Source organism: Sus scrofa, chromosome 13 (genome assembly GCF_054392235.1).
Source record: "Sus scrofa isolate SSC_HxYL_T2T_F1_AM1 chromosome 13, Sscrofa_HxYL_maternal_Yorkshire_Landrace_v2.0, whole genome shotgun sequence".
In the NCBI taxonomy this organism is placed as follows: Eukaryota; Metazoa; Chordata; class Mammalia; order Artiodactyla; family Suidae; genus Sus; species Sus scrofa.
Window position 1 is genome coordinate 34,164,838 of NC_139395.1, and position 13,964 is coordinate 34,178,801.

The window sequence follows — 13,964 nt, forward strand, 5'->3', positions numbered from 1 at the left end:
TAGCTAGACTTATCTGTGGTGATCATTTTGCAATATACACAAACATCGAATCATGATGTTGTACAACGGAAACTAACAGAACATTATGTGACAACTATACCTCAATAATAATAATAATAAAGACGGAGTTCCTGTCATGGTTCAGCAGTAATGAACCTAATATTGATGAGGACACGGGTCAGATACCTGGCCTCGCTCATTGGTTTAAGGATCTGACATTGCTGTGAGCTGTGGTGTAGGCCTCAGCTGTAGCTCTGATTCAACCCCTAGCCCAGGAACTTTCAGATGCCATGGGGTGTGGCCATATTAAAAAAAAAGAAAGAAAATGTGTTGACTCTATAGATGAATTTGGAGAGAACTTACATCTTTGTAATATTGTTTTTCTAAGCAGAAATATGTCTATTTATTTATACCTTCTAAAATTTTTCAATAAAGTTTTATAATTTAAAAAAGACAATATTTTTAACATAAAAATATTTTGGGTATATAGAAATAAACCAACCAACCAAAAACAAAACAAAAAAAGTGAAAATTTTTGAGAAAAAAAAAGAATAAATTTTAATGAGACATTAAAGAATACTAAAATAAATAGTCTGTGTTCATGTACAGGAAGACTTAATATCTTAAGATGTCCAGTCTTCCCAAAGTACTACCTAATAATCAAGCCTCCAAGAGGATTTCTTAAGCTGATTTCCAAAAATTTGAAAGAGTTCAAGGTCAAGAACTGTTGAGATAATCCTTATAAGTAAAGGGAAGAAGTATTTGCCTTACCAAAAATCACGACTTACAAACCTAAGACAAGGATGACAGGTTTTAGTGCAGGGACAGACCAACTAAGCAAATACACAACATACAAACTTCAAAAATAGACCCGCAGATGTATAAAAATTTGATACATGACCAAGAAATGATTCAGATCAATGAGAAAGTAATTCAGTAACAATGTCCTAAAATTCAACAAAATGCTGATATAATGGATTATCTAGTTTTTTAAAAAAGGTCATTTCCTTACCAAATTACAAAACTTACAGTAGATATTCAGATTCCTTTGGGAAAATGATAGTCATCCAAATTTAAATCAAATTTCTACTAAATATTCTAAAATCCAGAGACCAAAAGAAAAATAAATAAACTACCCAATGGACATACTAGTAATATGAGTAAGAGACAAATAACATTTCAAACTTCAATTTACAAGTAAATAGGCAAAAACAAACATCTAAGGCCAGCAATGTCAATGATCAAGTCCTCACTGGAGAGAAAAATTAGAGGAATTTACATGGAAAAAGAAAATACTGATAGGGGAGGAACACAGACATCTAAGGTAAGTAGCCCTTAGAAGGGGGAGGTATCCACTCTAAGCTTGATGGATAAAGGAAAAGAAGAAAGAGAAAATAAAGTTTATGCTGAAACAAACTGGTATCACAGAATCAGAAGGAGAAACCTCCATGCCCACACATCCTTTAGAAAAGAGGCTGCACTTCACTATGCCAACAGAAGAGGGCATTCTTGAACTAAGAAACAGTACATTTTTCTTTCTAGCCCCACAGAATTATTTATTAAAAAATATTCTTAGAACATTTGCATAAATTGGAATATAGAATGGAAACACTTAAAAGGAGGCATACAGTTTAAAATAATAAATTTATGGAAAACAAAAAGGCTTTAAGGAACAAGTAAATCACACCACAAAGGAATCAGACAAATCCAGAACATGGAGCAATTGTAAAAGATAACTGGCCTAGATTCCAAGAAGTCATTGCCATGGTATAAAGATTGCTAAGGGGATTGTTTTATACATAATACTATGGAATTTCCATGCATATGATAATGGTATTATGGTTATAATGGAGCATACCTTTAAGTCCTAGAATGAGCATATTAAATATTTATGGCTGGAGTTCCAGTCTTTGCACAGCAGAAACAAATCCGACTAGGAACCATGAGGTTTCAGGTTCAATCCCTGGCCTCGCTCAGTGGGTCAAAGATCTGGCTTTGCCATGAGCTGTGGCGTAGGTCACAGACACGGCTCGGATCCTGTGTTGCTGTGGCTCTGGCGTAGGCTGGCGGCTACAGCTCTGATTGGACCCCTAGCCTAGGAATCTCCATATGCCAAGGGCCCTAAAAAAAAAAAAAGCAAAAGAATAAAAAAGTAATAAAAAAATTAAAAAGTAATAAATATTTACAGATGAAACATCATGATGTCCACGATCTATTGTCTAATTCCTGAGATTTGAAAAAAAAGAATATTTATGGGAATATACATATGGAGATAGTTAGAAAAAATATGGCAAAATGCTACTTATTAAATCTGGTGATGAGCATTCACTATATGCCAACTTTGCTATATGCTCAAAATTTTTCATAATAAAAAGTTTGGGAAATCAGTCAATAAAAAGCTACATTAAGTACAGATAAATAGATCAAGAAAAAAGGAAAAAAACCCAGAGTAACCAAAATTCATCTAGGTAATAGTATCTCAATTCGACAGCGTGAAGAATGTTTTACCTAATTACATAGACATTATTCTGGCCAAGCATTAAGGAAGAAAAGAAATTAAAATGGTACCGCAACCTCATAAAAAAATTAATTATAGGGAGTTGCCATCATGACTCAGTGGTAACAAATCCAACTAGTATCCATGAAGACCTGGGTTCAATTCCTGGCCTCACTTAGTGGGTTAAGAATCCGATGTTGCTGTGAGCTGTGGTATGTGTCACAGATGTGGCCTGGATTCCACACTGCTGGGGCTGTGGTGTAGGCCAGCAGCTACAGCTCTGATTTGACCCCTAGCCTGAGAACATCTGCAGGTGCGGCCCTAAAAAAAAAAAAAATTACAGATCTGTTGAACAAACTAACTGTAAAATAATCTGTTTTAGAATAAATTGGACTATTGTGTCAACTCTGGGGACCGCATAATAACCATTCTTATTCAAGACAGGAAATCTGAAGTAAAAAAAAAAAAAAAAAAGACAGATATTTTACCTACCACACCAAAAACTTGAAATTTTGATGTAAACATGCCATAGACAAAAGGAGAGACTAAGGAAATATTTGTGAAAAAAATTTTTTGGCTGTGCCCACGGCACACAGACATTCCTAGGCTAGGGATCAAACTCATGCCATAGCAGTGACAACGCCAGATCCTTAACTGCTAGGCCATCAGGGAATTCTTGCAGCTTTTAAAAAAAGAATGAAAGACAAATGTAATAAATTCATTGAGTAATTAAAAATAAATGAAATAAAAAATAATAAAAATTAAAAAAAATTAAAAAAGAATAAAAGGTCTGGGAGGTCCCGTTATGGCTCAGTGGTAATGAGCCCAACTAATATCCAGGAGGACTCGGGTTTGATCCCTGGCCTCACTCAGTAGGTTAAGGATTCAGTGTTGCTGTGAGCTGCAGTACAGGTCGTGGGCCCCGAGTTGGTAAGCTAGCAGCTGCAGCTCTAACTTGACCCCTAGCCTGGGAACCTCCATAAGCTGCAGGTGCAGCCCTAAAAAAAAAAAAAAAAAAGAATAAAAGGCCAATTAAACATTGCAACAAATTGATGAGAAGACAAAACAGCTCAATAAAAAAATGGACAACAGCAAATTACAATGTATACAAGAGAATATGCTAATTGCTATTACTGCATTTAAATATTCTCAGTCTTACTACAATATAAACTCTATGCAGATAGGGTCTTTGTTTTTGCTCACTGATATTTCCCAGAGATTACAAAAGTGGTAGCACACTAAAAACTTTACTGAACATTTGTTAGTTGCTGGCAGAATAGATAGGTGGATGCAAATTAAAAGAAAGAAGAAGCACCATTTTTCACCTATCAAAATGACAATAATTAATAAGGCTGTTATAGTCAATGATGGAGAAGTTAAAACAATGTCTTTAATAAAATTAAAAGCATAAACAACCTCTGACTGAGAAACCTCATTTAGAGGAGTCTATTCTACAGATTAGAAGCACCAGAATGTCCAAATACATAAGTACATGGACATCTGCATTCTTCCTAATGGCATAAAGTTGCAAACAACCTGAATGATACTGGCAGAGAAATAGTTTATTAAATCATGGTATGTCAATAATGTGGAATACTGTATAGCTATAAAAGGAAAATGATCACTCCAATTATTTTTTCTTTTCCTTTCTGCAGCATGTGGAAGTTTCTGGGCCAGGGACTGAACCAGTGCCACAGCTGTGACTGGAGCCACAACAGTGACAATGCAGGATCCTTAACCCACTAAGCCACAAAGGAACTCTCTCATTCTTTTTTCTTCTTTTTTTTTTTTTTTAAGGGCTGCCATTGTGGCATATGGAAGTAACCAGACTAGGAGTCAAATGAGAGCTGCAGCTGCCAGCGTACGCCATAGCCATATAGCAATGCTGGATCCTTAACCCACCGAACAAGGCCAACAAGGCCAGCAATTGAACCGCATTGTCATGGACTAGTCAGATTCATTATCACTGAGTCACAACAGGAACTTCCCCTCATTCTTGATGCTGAAGGATGGAAAAATGTTTTGTGGAAAAAAAAAAATCAAGTTGCAAAATGCTTACTAATATGTTTATTGTGGTCAAAAACAAAATCTAATCTGAGAGTTCCAGTTGTGGCTCAGTGGAAATGAATCCGAATAGTATCCATGAGGATTCAGGTTCAATCCCTGGCCTCGATCAGTGGGTTGGGGATCTGGTGTTGCTGAGAGCTGTGCTGTAGGTTGAAGATCTGGATTGCTATGGCTGTGGGGTAGGCCAGCAGTTCTAACTCCGTTTTGACCCCTAGCCTGGGAAATTCCATATGCCTTAGGTACAGCCCTAAAAAGCAAAAAAAAAAATCTAATCTGAGTACCTACACAAATGAACATGGAATAAGATGTGTGTGTACGGTACAGGTCACACATAACAGTGGTTACTCAGGGCAATGGATTTGAGAGGCAAGATATTATGAAAGATTTTTTTTTTTTTTTTGGTCTTTTTTGGGCCACACCTATGGCATATGAAGGCCCCCAAGCTACCGGCCAAATAGGAGCTACAGCTGCCAGCCTACACCACAGCCACAGCAATGCTGGATCCTTAACTCACTAAGACCAGGGATTGAACCCGCATCCTCATGGATACTAGTTAGGTTCGTTACCACTGAGCCACAATGGGAACTCCATGAGAGATTTTTTTTTCAAAGTCTCTCATCCTTTGACTTGTCAACAGCGAGGATGCCTTTTATATTTTAAAAAAGCAAATTATGCATCTTATTAGTAAGAAACACATGAATTGTTTCTATAAAAGAAAAATGTCGTTTTCTATAAAAAAAGAAATTATATTTACAACATGCCCATCATAGAAATAATGCTTCTTACCAATTCAATATAACATATGTAATAAATAAAAAATTGGGATTTGTAAGTTATTACAAACTTCTACTTTTTATGGATCAAGTATAATGAGTCTAACTAATGGAAAAATCTCTCACATGTGCAATCTATATTAAGGATATTTCATTCCTTTCCGAGGCAAAGTGAAATCAATTGGCCTGCCATATGAGACTATAATTTTCTAATGCCGAAATCTCAGTCAAAAGTATAGACTAATTGGGAGTTCCCGTCATTACACAGTGGTTAACGAATCTGACTAGGAACAATGAGGTTGCAGGTTCGATCCCTGGCCTCGCTCAGTGGGTTAAGGATCTGGTGTTGCTGTGAGCTGTGGTGTAGGTCGCAGACGTGGCTTAGATCCTGAGTTGCTGTGGCTATGGTGTAGGCCTGTGGCCACAGCTCCGGTTAGACCCCTAGCCTGGGGACCTCAATATGCCATGGGTGTGGCCCTAGAAAAGACAAAAAAAAAAAAAAGTATACACTAATGAAGTATGGAAAGGTCAAACACTACAACGACTAACACTGGTTGGTGGGATAATGAATATGGACAGATACTGTAATTTCTTTCCAAGTTTAAAATCTTGAGCATTCCATACAGTCTCCTCAGTGCCTAACATGAAGCCTTACACATAGTAGGCTCTCCATAAACCTGAAGATAAGGACAATAACTTATGTGTGAAGAGATTAGGTCTTCAATATGCCTATTAATTTCAACCAAAACAGTTGGGCTGTTTATATTATTTTCTCCTGTCTCTTAAACATTCTGAATGCTTTAAAAAATAAACCTTACACAATGAATTTCTTTGACTTTAACTTTTGCACAAGAAGTAAAACAAAAGTGAGATGAAAGGAAATAAGTCCAGCAAAACATACTCTTAGACATTGTAGGCAATTAGGCAGCTTAGTGATTTATACTTATACTAGCTTATCAGTTAATTATCCAAATTAGATTTGCCTTAAAACCACAGTTAAAAGAGAGAGCACCAGGGTATCTCATGATGAATGATATGGAATTCACAATAATTTAAGACATAATGGTGACTGACCAATCCTTAAATTCCAAACATCAATAATAGCGTTTTGCTACATGAAATAAATATAAGAAATACGTATCAGATACAGTAGTAGATAACCCAGAGAATATGTGAAAAAACTCTGATAGTGGGTTCTTGCTTCATCTCTCCTAATATCTAAATGATCTTAGATACATCATTTAACTTGCTGAGGTTTAATCTATTTATCTGAACTGGGCTCAGATCATCTTTTAAGATCCTGCTGTAGCTCGGCGGGAACAAACCTGACTAGGATCCATGAGGTTGCAGGTTCAATTCCTGGCCTCCCTCAGTGGGTTAAGGATCTGGAGTTACCATGAGCTGTGGTATAGGTCACAGACTCAGCTCAGATCTGGCATTGTTGTGGCTGTGGTGTAGGCAGGCAGCTGTAGCTCCAATTAGACCCCTAGCCTGGGAACCTCCATATGTTTCAGGTGTGGCCCTAAAAAGAAAAAAAAAAAAGATCCCTTCAAGGGCCAAAATCTTCTGATTTAGTATCAATTCCTGTCACTAGGGTGAAGAAGAGAGAGACAAGCAAAACCAAACACACAAACAGAAAATTTACTTGGTTTTACATAAGTTCAAAAACAAGAAACTGAGGTTGACAAGTTAAAAATTTGGACTGCAAAATTAAACAACAAATTCTGTGAGATTCTTTAATTAAATATATGCCAATTTTTGTGATCCTTTGTTTAAAAGGAAAAAACAACTTTACTGTTTAATGACAGGAAAAAATGGAAATGATTAGCATAATCTGTGGAGAACAGATACTTGGACAGTCTTTTCTTTTTGCTTTTCAGGGCTGTACCTGCAGCATACTGAAGTTCCCAGGCTAGGGGTTGAATCAGAGCTGCAGCTGCCAGCCACAGCCACAGCCACATGGGATCCGAGCCTCATCTGCGACCTACATTGCTTCTCACTGCAATACCCGATCCCAGACCCACCAAATGAGGCCAGGGATCGAACATGCATCCTCATGGATACTAGTCAGATTCATTTCTGTTGTGCCACAATGGGAATTTCCAGACATTTTTAATAAAACCTCAGGTAAGACATACATAAAGTAAAACTAACATAAAATTCATAAAGATGAGTAAGTACTACTGAATTTTAAAAGGCTGTAATTACCCAATTATAAGAATTGAAACCATTACACAGTAGTCTTTGATATCAGATGGCAACAACAGAAAATATTCTGTCCTCTTGAATGAATGGGCAAGTGAGAGAGAACAAGAGAACTTCAAGAATCAATGATTTGGTTAGTGATATGTCTTAATGATTACAGACATGATGACTCAGTGACAAATCACTAACCTCAAAATCTTGTACTAATTATAAACAAAAACAATTATATCTAATTCAATTTTTATTTTTAAAAAAGAATAGTCAAAATAATTGGTACAGGAATAGAGACATTATAACTCAGAAAATAAACTTTACAATAGCATTTCAAAAAGAAAATACTAAAAAGCATTTCCATTTATAATGAAAAAATTACCAGTGTGCTTCTTTCCAAATATTCTACTCTGCTGGGAATATACTAGCTGAGGTTTAAAGTGATTGATTCATGGATGCTGAAAGTAGTGATCATTTCTATAGACTATAATCTCAGAGCTTTAGGATCTAGAAGAATCCTTGTTACCCAGTGAGATTAGTGGCAATAAAGCAAAGTGATTTTTATACCTCATCCACTTACTAGATGCATGACTTTGTTCTAGTTGCTTCAATTCTCTAAACTTTAGTTTGCTCATCAGTAAAACTGAGATAATAAAGTAACTCTGAGGTTTTGAGGTTTAAATAGGAGAACACATGTAAGAATACCCCCAAGATTTTTTAAAATTACTACCTACTATAAATATATAAATATTTTAAATAATCAGGTATATCCAGCAATTGTATGCCAAAATAAAGAAAAACATGTTTATTTAAATTTCTTGTGAAGTCACAAATGTTATTCAAAAGATGGACTCTTTAACGGAATTCAATTTGTCCTTATTCTAATTAGCAAAGTACAAAGGTAATGCAAGTTCCCTTGTGACCCAGTGGGTTACGTGAGTTGCCAAAGCTGTCGCTCAGGTTGCAAGTGTGGCTCGGGTTTTATCCCTTGCCCAGGAACTTTCACATGTCAGGGGTGAGGCAAAAAACAAGCAAAAAAAAACAAACAAAAAAACCACACAAAGGTAACACTTTTAACACCCCATAATACACACTTTTATAGTAGTGATATATTGATATGGAACAACCCATAAATTTCCTTTCTTTGTTTTTTTTTGTTTGTTTGTTTGTTTTTAATTCTCCTTAGTTTAAGGGCCACACAACTACAATACGAGTACAACATGCTGGCACACTGAGCCAAAGGACAAAACAAAACTAATATGCACTAAAGATTAAACACAGGCCCTACTGCCTTTAATTAACTGGATAGGATACTTTGCTAAAAATAGCATACATCTCTTTAATCTTGACATGTATCTCCAGGAGAAGTAAATTAAACTCCAAAACTTCAAAAGTAGATTCAATCAGGATTCCAAAGACACTCACTTTATTTTACTAATCTTACCTGTTAAACTCATTGGACTGTGAATGGCTTATATGACTATTGTATACCTCCGCCTACCATGCTACTTTAATTAGAAACTAGTATCTATCTGTTTATTACATACCTAGGAGTAGCAAATAAAATGCCTGGATTGAATTACCATTATTGCATATAAACTTATAAGAAAGAAAATGTATAGTCTAGAAAACAAAATGGTTATAAAGAGAGACCTCAAGTATTTGAAAGTATTGTGCTAACAAATAATTCATCTTCCCTGCCAAAGTTACAAAGGAGGCAGATTTCAATACAATGTAAAAAAAAGAATTAATTTATCCAGAAATGAAATAGCTTATAACTTTTCTGGAGGATACTATACCAAACTGAAAGAACACCAAGAAATCCCTGTACCTTTTGAGTCAGTAAACTTTAAAAATTTATTCCAAGGAAATAAATGGAGATGTGTTGAAAGATACACATAAACGAATGATGGCACAGTTTATACCAGCATAAAACAGCGAAAGCAACCTAGATATTATTTACCATGAATAGTTTTCAATTAATAATTTAAGACAATGAGAAAATGATCAGGGTAAAATATTAAGGAAAAGGGTATACAAAACTATACAATGAAGGGTGCCAATTCTGTTCCCAACCTAAGAAAATATTTGTATGTGTAAAAATAACTGAAAAAGTAATTATAAAAGTAACTTGAACAAAGCACTTCATAATTAATCAGCTGACTATGTCTATATGTAGTGGTACTTCAGGTGGTTTTTGTTTCAAGTTTTAATCCATAAGCACATATTTAACTAGATGCTGAATAATCAATTATCAGGAATATTCTGAAAGGGATTACTATACTTGAATAGAAAATTGAACTATGACTCTCAATGTCCCTTCTAACTGAAAGATTCTAAAACTCTAAGAAAACTTTCTACAACCAATTTAAAAAGCAATAAGCCTCTGCCAAGAATAAAAAAATCTAATGAAAAATTTTCAAAGTACCAACAGCCAAGAAAAGCATTTATTTCTGAAGCAGTATCAATATCCTCTGGCTAGTAGCTTTTTTCTTAGATAGAAAAATGGGCAGTGAACCTAAAATGAGCTGTGGTAAACAAAATACACAAAACAAAAAATTGCAGAATGAATATGCAACTGTCAAAAGGAGGAGGAGAAGGAGGAAGAGGAGGATGAAAGTCTACCCCTTATTTTTATCAAGGGGGCCGCTGCCAAGAAGGATGATAAAATCTGTATGAGTGATTGATGACTATAATCATAAAAGCTACCTCATGTTCTCTTATGCGGTAGGACTACAAACCACAGGAAGGATGATGGCATTAAGAAAGTCGCTGTTTTCTTAGAAATTTGATTTTTTTCAATTTGATTTACATTAGAATTAGGTGACTGTTGGTAGGTAAACTACAGTATTAATTTTCATCTAAGAAAAGAAAGTCAAACATGAAAATCAGAGCTAATTATAAACCACTGGCTCAGATTCACAAAAATGTTAAATATCATCATCATGCAGATTCACAAAAATGTTAAATATTATCACAATGCATTTCAAATATTAGTCCACTGTAAGTCAAAGAAGACAATTTTATAAAATAGTTATCACATCATCATAGATTAGAAAACCATAACTCAAAGAAAAAAAAATCCCTTTGTAATAAGCAAAGGTAGCCATTTGCTACAAAATAAGAAACCACGGAGTATCATCTGCTATTTCTGAGAGCTAAGTAAATGCATAATAGAATCAAGTAATCTCATCTCATTTGGATGAGAATACACTCATATTTGCAAAATAAAAACAAATTAAAATACTAAAGTAAAAATTACTCAAAATATCCAGAGAAATCAGTAAGATATCTCTATTAAACAATATTTTATTTATCTATTTATTTATATGCATGCAAATAAACATGCGTATATACCTATACCATAGCATCTTTCTTGCTAGTTATATGACATACTACTTAAAAATATTTAAAATGAAGTATTTATAATAATTTTTCTATATTAGACTATTGGTTGACACAGAAAATGTTTGACTATATAGAAAGATCAAGAGAACACAACTTACAGAACCCTATCAAAATAGTTTTTTTCTCTTTTTGTTTTTAATAAAAGAATTATAGACGAAAAGAGAAAAAGAGAAGTCCTGAAGATCGTGATTTTCCCACTAGCTATCATAAACAAAGAAAAAAATCTGTTTTCCTCAATTACAACTAACACATATATTTATTAACAAAAAAGAAAGGAAACTACTCTCTTTAGCATTAAGTATTTACCCTTCTTCTAGGTTTCATTTTATCAGAAAGACCTGGTTAAACTGGCACCAGAAAAGTACTCATGGCTTTCTAATAAGTATATGAAAAAATAGTCAAAAATTTTTTGATAAACAAGATGCTAGAAACAGTTTTAATATGATCAAAGAATGTACCATGTGGAATATAATTACATAAAATCTGTCCTTTTCTATTTATTATTATCTAACCCAGAAACCATTCTTGAAGCAATTTTACCTGACCACCACCCATTTCCTACTGTGACAAATTATTCAATATCCAGTATTTTCAAGCATTTTTCAATGTTAGAGTATTTAATATTCATGCCCTAGATGAATGTATAAGAGCACTATATAAATCAGTATTTAACAGCCTTAGTACATGAAAATTGATAGCCAAATTCTGAAAACCCTGCTCATTCCCCTCTCCTTAAAAATAAAAAAAAAACCAAACCCCAAAAAACTCCCTTAAATATCTTTTTATGGTCAATGAAAAATAAATACTCCCCAGAAAACACAAATTCACATATGTTCTGACAGGAAATACAAATATACAATATTTTAAACATTTCCGAAAAGGCTGCACATTTTTCTGTGTGTTGCAACAGACTCTCCAGATCTGCAATCCTGCTGCAGTCATGAATAAACATATTCCTCTGAACTTCTAAGTACATGTGGCCATATCAAGGGCAAGAGGCATGCACATCAGATTTTAAATGGATTTACATTACCTCCAACCTTAGGGCCACCTGCTGAACCAGGCTTCCTTGCACTATTGACAGGATTTCCGGATGTTTTAGGTGCAGGAACCTTGAAGGCTGAAGCAGCTGATGATGGCCTATTTCCATCCACTGATTCTTCATCATCAAAGCTTTTATCTGCACAAAGCGTTAGAAAAATTTATTTTAAGAGAACTAAGCTCTGCTCCATTTTCTGTAAGACTAAAAATTGAATAAAGCTATATACAAAGTCATTACTTTCTAAGATACATAATGCAAAATAAAGCTCCTTTGAATAAGCATTTATATATTGGCTAACACTACATAAAATAACTCAAGATAATTTAAAATTGGTTTATAATATTATCATATTTTCTACCTATATATATTGTCAAAACATAAAACCAAATATATTAACTCCAAGAAGACTAAAAAGCATTTTTCATTTCTCTGCTACTCATATAAGCATTTTCTGCCAGCTCCTCCCATAGTGCATCTTCCAGCACACCCTGCCTTTTTCCTTATACCCAGATTCTGCAACTTACAATCACAGATCCGTTTGCAAATCAGTCGCCTCATTCCTCTGAAAGCTCTTAATTTCCCTCACCCTAGGATGCTCCGAATAGTTCACATGGCCAAATACAATAGATATGATACTAATCAAAGATTCTATCAAAAATAGACAGAAACAACCACAGAACCACCACTGAGGTTTGTGCCGGCATTTTTCTTTCTCCTCCCTGCCCTAGGTGCTGTAACAGCCAATCAGCTACAAGGTGACATCATCTTATGGCAGCTACTGCCAGATGAAAGGTAAAAATTCTCCATATATTTAAAAAATTCTCTATGTATCTGCAACCCTTATTTTATATCAAAATTTCAGAAGCATTCAATACTAAAGGTTTACAATCCTAAATCTGTTTTCTCCTATTTAATTCACATGAAAAATTCTGCAAATAGAATATAAGGTTTCATGCAATAGTCATTCTGCTGGAGTGCTTATTATTGCATCAGTAAAACACGGAATATCACTGTGCTCATTACCGTGCACAATTAACTCTGTAATCTTACAATTTGCTGTTTATTTGGGCTGCAGAAACCAAACTGAACAATATGTTCTCACAAATGATTCTAAAATATGCTACAAAGCTCCTTTTGGAACAATTATGAATAACCACATCAGTATAACCTCCTTGTATAAAAATGAACCCTTCCAGCCCCAATCCACCGCCTAAATCGTTAAGATGTATGCATTTTACTCGTCTGAGAAGACGGTTTTCTCTAGGACCTTGCACAAACCAATCACGACAAACAAGATGGGCGAGGCAGAGAAGCAGCTTTACCACAGGCTTCAGATGAATATACTAGAATCTCTTCCTTTTAGGCTGCATCCCTTACCTATGAAAACACCCAAATCAAGTACAATAAATTCATCCCTACAAAGGACTCCTAACTATTAAATATGTTTTAAAGAAAAGAGATCAAACAAGTGTTAAGAATATTTTATTTACTGGAAAAAAGAATCAAATAGATACCCTAATATAAAACACTTTCCATTTCAGCAAGTGTTTTTCTTAAATAGCACAACCTGTAGGGAAAAAATAGTATCTTCCAGTTAAAAAACACTTTTTTTTTTTTTTTTTAGCATAATGCTCTTAGCCAGTGTGGATCAATTAAAATCTATGCTCTATAGAAAATGCTTTGTTAAAAACACTAATATAATTCCAAAAAAACTTTTTTTGCTACCACCATACTAAAAAAAAAAGAAAAAATGTAGCTAAGAGAGACCTAGAATACACAAAAATCTACAGAGAAATAGGCACTAAAACACTGAGTAGCCAGAAGTTTCCATGGAAACAGTGTTCTCTGTTCCTACACACACACAAGAACTGAAAAGAGTAAATATCTCTATCACTTAAAAATTAATTAACTCAATATTCTCAAACTATTGGGAAATTAATATTTACCTTTTAATCAAAACAAGGGAGAAAAAAGTATACAA

General features: G+C 34.5%; 1 protein-coding gene across 50 annotated transcripts in view; it reads right to left on the bottom strand.

Annotated features, from left to right (window-relative positions):
- Positions 1-13,964, bottom strand: part of CLASP2 (cytoplasmic linker associated protein 2) — a 205,172-nt gene that overhangs the window by 127,618 nt on the left and 63,590 nt on the right. For all 50 annotated transcript variants that reach the window (XM_084987576.1, XM_084987570.1, XM_084987575.1 and 47 more), the window contains one exon: positions 11,975-12,121. In XM_084987576.1, the coding sequence (XP_084843702.1) occupies positions 11,975-12,121 (147 nt within the window). The remainder of the gene's footprint in view (positions 1-11,974; positions 12,122-13,964) is intronic.